The following is an 8,784-nucleotide window of genomic DNA, read 5'->3' as shown; positions in this document are numbered from 1 at the left end:
CTGTTTCTTAAAAATTATAATAGGAGATTTACAGCATAACCTCTGTGTAAACTTCATGCTTATTAGCATATATTTTTATCGTAACTAAAACTATATAAGATTCTCATTTCACAAAGTAGAAATACAAATAATGATTTCGGATCCTTTAAACAACGATGCTAAAAATCTAATGAAAAAAATCATTGGATGCCTGAACCCAATTATTCAATCATTCAAACTTATTCATTGAGCACCTTGCCAGGCATTGCATTGAACTGAGGACCCAGTACAACAGAGGTAGACAGACCTAACACACTGAGGCCAAGATTCTGAATGGGCAACATCAGTTAAGGGTTCCGGCTTTGTTTCAAGAAGGCTTGTTTTTGTCTAGTTTATACATTATAATAAAACCTCACACACCAAGGAGTATAGTCATTAGTTTATGTGTTTTCTTACTAAGTAGAATGAAAGCTCCTTGAATAAACTGCCTGTAGACCACTAAACATTCAAGAGTGTTGCAAGGTCCTTGTACCCAGGCAGGTGCTAAGTGACTTTTGGGTAAACATTCATTTGGGTATATATCAGTGCAAGTCAGAGGAGATTTTTCTTTATGTTTCCAGGTTCCTGTGGTCTGTGTGATGGCTACTGGTTCTTCCCTAAGGATAATGGAGTAGTAGTTTATACTGTTACACAGGCCAATAGGGAGATTCTGAAAATCAAATTGAAAAAAAAACAATGAGATATCAGAGATATTAATGAGGTGGGGTGGGGCTCAGATAGAAGAGTACTTGAAGAAAATTTAAATTTGGCAAGAGAAGGACAGAGTGACAGGAAAGAGCAGGGACAACAGAATATCAGGTAGGAATTGGAAAGCCTTTTGGTTTCATGCTCTCATTGTCTGAATGAGAAGAAAATGTCCTGAGAGGTAAACTGACTTTTCAATAGCACATAAGACATAGTCCAGAGAAGCTGAATTAGAGAAAGATGAACAGAATGAAGGCTGGTAGCAAGGGGAGAAGTTGAAAGTCAGAAGTGGAGGGGAAATGAGAGGCTGAATCAGTGCCTAGAGTTTAGGGAAGTAGCACTTTTTCTTTTTCTTTTCTTTTTTTTTTTTGTGGTGGTTTGTTGGTAGAAGAAGGAAGTCAGAATAGAGGTATTGTGGAGTAGATTTATTTAAAACAGAAACTAAAGACAAACTTTCTTGAGAAAGAAATAACATCTGTAACTGAAATGCTGTTTCTGCAAATTTTTTTGCTAGCAGTTTTCCTCGCAACTGATGACAATGAAGATGGTAAGAACTCTGGCCACTGCCCTGTTGGATGCAAAAGGGTGTGTGTGTGTGTGTGTGTGTGTGTGTGTGTGTGTGTGTGTTTCTGTGTGGTGTGGTGACCTCGGAACATAACTTGAGAGGAGAATTCCAATATGGTTTCTGTGCCCTTCTGAAGTTTGTTTGTAAAGCCTGGGGCCCTGGGAAGCTTAGTGTCTGCTGAGGTAGCCATGGCTTCCCTTATCTCTAGATTCTGCGTGTTTCCTTCCTGCCACCTTTCATCATTCTCTATTCTTCCCGATGCCTTTTCTTCTCCTCATTTTTTTAAAATACATTTTATTGATTTTTTTTTACAGAAAGGTAGGGAGAGGGATAGAGTTAGAAGCATTGATGAGAGAGAAACATGGATCAGCTGCCTCCTGCACACCCCTACTGGGGATGTGCTGCAACCAAGGTACATGCCCTTGATCAGAATCGAACCTGGGACCCTTCAGTCCGCAGGCCAACGCTCTATCCACTGAGCCAAACCGGTTAGGGCTGTTCTCATTCTGTTTGTTCTTTTGCCAAAGCCTTCCAGGAGAAGATCTTCAAATTGATCCACACCGCATCCTTCTACAATGATTCCTGGGTGAAAATTCAGAATTCTGCTTGGTTGGGTGACTTGCAGACTCATGGCTGGGACACCAACTCTGGCAGAATTATTTTCCTGCGTCCTTGGTCCAAGGGCAACTTGAGGAAGGAAGAGATAAAAGAACTGGAAGGATTCTTCCGTGGGTTCTCTCTTATAATGCCTCAAGTAATTCACGGACATGTCAGTCAATGGAAGTTTAAATGTAAGTTCAAGTCCCAAAATGGGCAGGTGCAATGTGCTGGGTCAGGGGTGTGTGTGTCTCAATGAGTTCCTTATTCCAATTTCCCCCAGATTCAATCTCTTCAGCATTCTCTGTCTGTACATTTATTGTAACCTATTCTATTTCATTCACCCTGCGTTATTGTAATCACAACTCTTTCACATTAAGTGCTTCCTTATTCTCTTGCTCTCACCGTTTATGTCACATTCTTTCAACCATTTGCTCACTTCAATTTCCAAAGAAAGTCATTATTTCTTCCATCTTCAACTACCACCAATTACACTTTTTCTAAATTTCTGATCAAACAAGACTTTGTCCCATGACCTCAAAACCCCCAATCTTCTTTTATTTCCTTTTTTTAAAAAAAAAATATTTTATTGATTTTTTGCAGAGAAGAAGGGAGAGGGATAGAGAGCCAGAAACATCCATAAGAGAGATGGATCAGCTGCCTCCTGCACGCCCTCCAGTGGGGATGTGCCCGCAGCCAAGGTACATGCCCTTGACCGGAATCGAACCTGGGACCCCTGAGTCCACAGGCCGACGCTCTATCCACTGAGCCAAACCAGTCCGGCTATTTCCTTTTTTTTTTTTTTTTTTTTTTTTTTGCTTCCACTAATTTCATCTTTTTATTCCCTCTTTCCTCTAATTTACAATCCATCTTTCCTAGATCCCTTTGAGATTCAGGTAACATTGGGCTGTGAACTGGACCCTGGGGGAGCCATTGTAGGCTTCCATCAATTTGCTTATCAAGGATCCGATCTCTTGTACTTCCAAAACAATTCATGGCTACCATCTGCAAAGGGTGGAACAAGAGCTCAGGATATGTGCAGAGTATTCAATGAGGATCATATCATGAAGGAAACAGTACAGAGGCTTCTCAGTGACACCTGCCCACGTTTCCTCTCGAGTATTCTTGATGCAGGGAAGGCCGATCTCCAGAGACAAGGTCAGTCCCAGACTCTTCATCCAAGAATTTTCTAAAATTACACCTTCCCATTAAATTGAGAATAAGGGGTCAAGAGGGAGAAGGATCATGCGTGATGAATTCCCAGCATGTGGCAGATGTGTCTGTCTAAGCTGATGTGAAGAGATGAACCTCCAAGTCTGTGATAGAGTTCTTATCTGAGTATCTCTCCTGTTCTCTGCAGTAAAACCAGAGGCCTGGCTGTCCACTGGCCCCAAGCCTGATCCTGACAATCAGATGCTGGTTTGCCATGTCTCTGGCTTCCATCCAAAGCCAATTTGGGTAAAGTGGATGCGAGGTGAACAGGTACAACAGGACACTCAACAAAGTGATATCTTGCCCAATGCTGACGGGACATGGTACCTTCGTGTTTTCTTGGAGGTGGAAGCCACTGAGACATCTGGCCTGTATTGCCGGGTGAGACATAGCAGCCTAGGAGGCCAGGACATCCTCCTCTACTTGGGTAAGAAAAACTGGGGCCCACACTGGGAATGGGAGTACATGGTCCATGAGCAGAGCAGGAGAGCCAAGTAAAAAAATTGGGATTTATGGACTGCAGACCCAAAAGAATGAAACTAGTTCAACAAATAGAAGAATTGAAATGGAGAGACCTGCAGAAGTAGGAAGATGTTGAGGGTTAGATGAAAGATTCAACTCTGAAGAGGGAGGAGAGAGGAAACAAGAACAAAGATTAGGGAGGCGAACACTCAAATAAAAAAGGCAGACCAGGGAAAGGCAGTAAACAGGGGTGGGTTTGAAATGACACCTTGTGTGCACCCAAACCCACAGAACATCATCATAACTCCGTGGGCTGGATCATCTTGGCAGTGATGGTGCCCCTGGTGCTTCTGACAGCTCTTGCATTTTGGCTTAGGAAGCGCTGGTGAGTATTTTGTGCTTATCTTTTTTTTTTTTTTTCATCTTTTAATTCCTTTTTTTTTCCATCTTTATTGTTCAGATTATTACAGTTTTTCCTCTTTTTTCTCCCATAGCTCCCCTCCACCTGGTTTTCAACCATCCTCTGCCCTTACCCCCCACCACTGTCCTCATCCATAGGTGCACGATTTTTGTCCAGTCTCTTCCTGCACCCCCACACCCCTTTCCCCCCGAGAATTATCAGTCCACTCCCTTTCTATGCCCCTGATTCTATTATAATCACCAGTTTATTCTGTTCATCAGATTTTTTATTCACTTGATTTTTAGATTCACTTGTTGATAGATTTGTATTTGTTGTTCATAATTTGTATCTTTCCCTTTTTCTTCTTCTTCCTCTTCTTAAAAAATAGCTTTCAGCATTTCATATAATACTGGTTTGGTGGTGATGAACTCCTTTCGCTTTTTCTTATCTGTGAAGCTCTTTATCTGACCTTCAATTCTGAATGATAGCTTTGCTGGCTAAAGTAATCTTGGTTGTAGGTTCTTGCTATTCATCACTTTGAATATTTCTTGCCACTCCCTTCTGGCCTGCATAGTTTCTGTTGAGAAATCAGCTGACAGTCGTATGGGTACTCCCTTGTAGGTAACTAACTGACTTTTTTTCTCTTGCTACTTTTAAGATTCTCTCTTTGTCTTTTGCTCTTGGCATTTTATTATATATATTTTTTTATATATTTTATTGATTTTTTACAGAGAGGAAGGGAGAGAGATAGAGAGTTAGAAACATCGACGAGAGAGAAACATCGATCAGCTGCCTCCTGCACATCTCCTACTGGGGATGTGCCCGCAACCCAGGTACATGCCCTTGACCGGAATCGAACCCGGGACCCTTCGGTCCACAGGACGACGCTCTATCCACTGAGCCAAACCAGTTTCGGCTGCTCTTGGCATTTTAATTATGATGTGTCTTGGTGTGGTCCTCCTTGGATTCCTTTTGTTTGGGGTTCTCTGCACTTCCTGGACTTGTAAGTCTATTTCTTTCACCAGGTAGGGGAAGTTTTCTGTCATTATTTCTTCAAATAGGTTTTCAATACCTTGCTCTCTCTCTTCTTCTGGCACCCATATAATTTGGATGTTGGAACGCTTGAAGTTGTCCCAGAGACTCCTTACACTATCTACATATTTTTGGATTCTTTTTTCATTTTGCTTTTCTGGTTGGGTGATTTTTGCTTCTTCATATTTCAAATCTTTGACTTGATTCTTATGATCATCTAGTCTGCTGTTGGAACTCCGTATAATATTCTTTATTTCAGTCAGTGTATGCTTAATTTCTAGTTGGTCCTTTTTCATATCCTCGATCGTCTTACTAGATTTCTTGAGGGTCTCACTAAATTTATCGGCATTTTCTAGAAAATTCTTGAAAAACCTTATAAGTTTGGTTTTGAACACTATATCCAGTAGTTTGCTTTCCTCCATTTCTGACCTGTTTCTTTGTGACCTGTTTCTTTGTCTCCTCATTTTGTATGCTTCCCTGTGTTGATAGAGTGGCTTTCTGTGCTAGGTGTCCTATAGGGCCAAGTGGCTCAGCCTCCCCAATTACCTGAGGTGGACACTCTTGGTGCACCCCTTGTGGTCTTTGTGCACACTCTTGTTGTATTTAAGCCTTGTTTGTATAGGTATCACTGGGAGGAATTGACCTCCAGGCCAATTGGCTGTGAGAATCAGCTGTGTCTAGAGTGGGAGAACTTCTGTGCTGGAGACACCCTTATGGGGCAAGACTTGCTTTAATGGGGCTTTGGTGCTCACTGAGTCTGCCCCCTGATTATGTCCCTTATTGATCTGAGGGGTTGTAATCTGGATGGTCCCACTCTGACCACTGGGTACACTGGCTCTTGGATCTCTAAGGAGGTGCTAATTTATCCTCTGCCTGAGGCTACCCAGCAGGAGCCATGGAAAGATCTGCAGATTCCTCTTCTTTGTTTGGGATTTGGAGGTGCCCAGATGAGGCCCAGCTGTGAAGCAATGCAAGGTGCTGTGGGGCCTTGGGCCTTCTTTTGGAAGTTCTGGGTCTCTCTGGCCCACCTCCAGTTTGTTAGGTAATTTTCAGATTGCAAAGCGCCAGGACTTTCATATGCAAAAGCCTCTGTGCACAGCGTGGGTGGGTCGGGGTCTCAGGGAATCAATCAGGTGGAGCAAACAGTTATGGCTGATCCTCAGCACTACCCTAAGAGGTCCCGGGTCTCAATGTCCCGTGGTAATCGCTGCAAGCACCTCTGAGAGAAAGCCGCCCTCGAGATCTGCTGGATGCCAGAAAGTCCAGTTTCTCCCCATATGAGTCTGGGTCCCCAGAGACTTGCCTGGAACTGGAGTTCAGAGCAGTCGGGAGATTGAGACTCCCACCTGATTGAAAAAGACAACTGTGTCCTCACTTGCCAGCCCTTTCCACGTGCGCCTCCGTACCTCTGCACTTTACTTCCCCACCTTCTCTGAGTCTCAGTTTGCTTTTCTCTTTCCTTCTCGTTGTAGAATATCCACTCAGCCAGCCTTCCTGTGGTTCTGGATGATGTCCGTTTTGTCTTTTAGTTGTATTTTTGAAGTGGTTGTGCAAGGAAGCAATTTCCGATGTTTACCTATGCCGCCATCTTGGTTTCTCTCTTTTTTAGTGTTATTTTTGAAGTGGTTGTGTGAGGCAGCAATTTCAGGTGTTTACTTATGCCACCATCTTGGTTTCTCCTTGTGCCCAACTTTCCTGTTCTTTCATCCAGTCCCTACTTGTCTTCCCACCTTTCTTCTCTCTCTCCTTAGTTCTTCTTTCCTGAGTCCCTTTCTGTTTACTCTTCAATTCTCACCTCCAATTCATGCAGAGTAACTTTCATCTCTGTTCTTTTTTTTAAAATTTAATTTAATTTTATTTTATTTTTTCATCTCTGTTCTGATTAGGTCACATTATGAGCCACTGGCCAGGCTTCTTCCTTTGGAATGAGATTACAGCAGCCCTGGGATTCCAGACATATTTAAACGCAGCATGGTGATAATGTCCGTTCAGCTCTGCATGTACAACTTTGGTTGCTTATATGTTATTTGTGTGTTTAATGGTTAGTTATTAATATGAGCTAAAGGTAATTTTGCAGAACTTGCTTCTGACCTGGTTCAGAGATAAAAAGTCCTTTTTTAACTCTTAGTGAAATGAGATCCTATCAATTTTACATATTGAAAAATTGATGAATCTCAGGCCCATTTCAGATGTCACCACTTTATGGGGGCCTTCCCTGATTCACAAGTGGAGGCAGCGTCTGAACTCCCACTACACTTTTCAGTGGACTTTGCTGAATCTACTTCTCACTTTTTATCCTTTGTAGCAGTCATATAGGCCCCCTTTCACCTTCTGATTCTTAAGCTTAAGAGCAAAGTCTGTCTTTTTAAAATTTGTATCATTTACAAAGTATACAACTATATGTAATATATTTTAATAAAAGCCTGTGTTAAGTTTAATTAGCATTTACCACTAAGATCTGGTATCTGAAGTTCTAGAGCAGGGGTCCTCAAACTTTTTCAACAGGGGGCCAGTGCACTGTCCCTCAGACATTTGGAGGGCTGGACTATAGTTTAAAAAAAAAACTATGAACAAATTCCTATGCACATTGCACATATCTTATTTTGAGGTAAAAAACCAAAACGGGAACAAATACAATATTTGTATTTGCATGTGGCCCGCGGGCCGTAGTCTGAGGACCCTTGTTCTAGAGCAAGGAAGGAGAAAACAACGAGTAACAAGTGGCCATATTATATATCCTGCTACTTAACACAAACACATTTTTCTATCAATTTGGGGAAAAATATGCTATTTATAAGTTAATTCACACTCTAAATGCAAGAAAAGAAAAATTGAGGCAATATTCATAAAAGTACAGAGGAAGATTCAGCACTTTCACGGATTCAGTTCACTCCACTGGCCCAAGCATCAAGGAATGAATCTTAAAGTTTAGAATAGTATAGTAAATGCAGTAGTGGCAATTTTCTCGTTATTTCCTTTAAAAAAAGAAAATCTTTTTTTTTTTTTTTTAAATATATTTTATTGATTTTTTACAGAGAGGAAGGGAGAGAGATAGAGAGTTAGAAACATCGATGAGAGAGAAACATCGATCAGCTGCCTCCTGCACATCTCCTACTGGGGATGTGCCCGCAACCCAGGTACATGCCCTTGACCGGAATCGAACCCGGGACCTTTCAGTCCGCAGGCCGACGCTCTATCCACTGAGCCAAACCGGTTTCGGCTAAAAAAAGAAAATCTTGACAAACCATTCCCAATCTTGGACATACCCAAGGCTACAAATTCTGCCATTTTTGAATTCCTTTGAGTAACAGCCAACCATTGAAAAGAAAAAGCCTGTCTTGTTGCCAGTTATCCCACAGGTAGCAATAGCACCTTCTAAAAGGCGGATTTGGCTGGTCATAAGTGTAAGAAACATTTTAAACAAAAGGAAGGATCTAGAGCAAAAATAATGTTGGCATCCATGCTCACAATATTAACCAAAAAGGAAAAACAGATATTTTTAAAAACATAACTGCTCACAAAAACATGACAAGCAACAGACTCAGCCATGATCAAAACCAGTAAATTTACATGTTTTTATCACAACAAATTTTTTAAGAGTAAAAAAATAACTTAAGACTGATAAAGTAAATAAGCACAGAATAGCTCCTTTTGCCAAAATAAACATGCCACCTATTTCTTTACTGCAATGGAAATACACTTATTTAAAATTTAAAAAAAAAATTAAGTTATATTGCCATTGAAGTTATTCTAATTTACTTACTTCATGTACAGTTTTCTATAGAATAACAAT

At 41.2% G+C, this 8,784-nt stretch overlaps 1 protein-coding gene across 1 annotated transcript; it reads left to right on the top strand.

The window, feature by feature from the left end:
* The first annotated feature begins 1,071 nt into the window (after positions 1-1,071).
* Positions 1,072-7,434, top strand: LOC132238137 (T-cell surface glycoprotein CD1a-like). The gene is made up of 6 exons (XM_059702816.1): positions 1,072-1,270; positions 1,816-2,079; positions 2,765-3,043; positions 3,246-3,524; positions 3,851-3,944; positions 6,878-7,434. The coding sequence occupies exons 1-6, from the start codon at positions 1,210-1,212 to the stop codon at positions 6,918-6,920; spliced, it is 1,020 nt and encodes a 339-aa protein (XP_059558799.1). The 5' UTR covers positions 1,072-1,209; the 3' UTR covers positions 6,921-7,434.
* The last annotated feature ends 1,350 nt before the right edge of the window (positions 7,435-8,784 follow it).

Source organism: Myotis daubentonii, chromosome 7 (assembly GCF_963259705.1).
Source record: "Myotis daubentonii chromosome 7, mMyoDau2.1, whole genome shotgun sequence".
Taxonomy (NCBI): domain Eukaryota; kingdom Metazoa; phylum Chordata; class Mammalia; order Chiroptera; family Vespertilionidae; genus Myotis; species Myotis daubentonii.
This window is presented reverse-complemented; position numbering and strand designations above follow the sequence as displayed.

Excerpts from the sequence above, each read along its gene's own strand:
- LOC132238137 (XM_059702816.1), top strand. The coding sequence starts at position 1,210 with ATGCTGTTTCTGCAAATTTTTTTGCTAGCAGTTTTCCTCGCAACTGAT. Across the intron at positions 2,080-2,764 it reads CAGTCAATGGAAGTTTAAAT|ATCCCTTTGAGATTCAGGTA; the intron begins GTAAGTTCAAGT and ends CATCTTTCCTAG. Across the intron at positions 3,525-3,850 it reads GGACATCCTCCTCTACTTGG|AACATCATCATAACTCCGTG; the intron begins GTAAGAAAAACT and ends CCAAACCCACAG.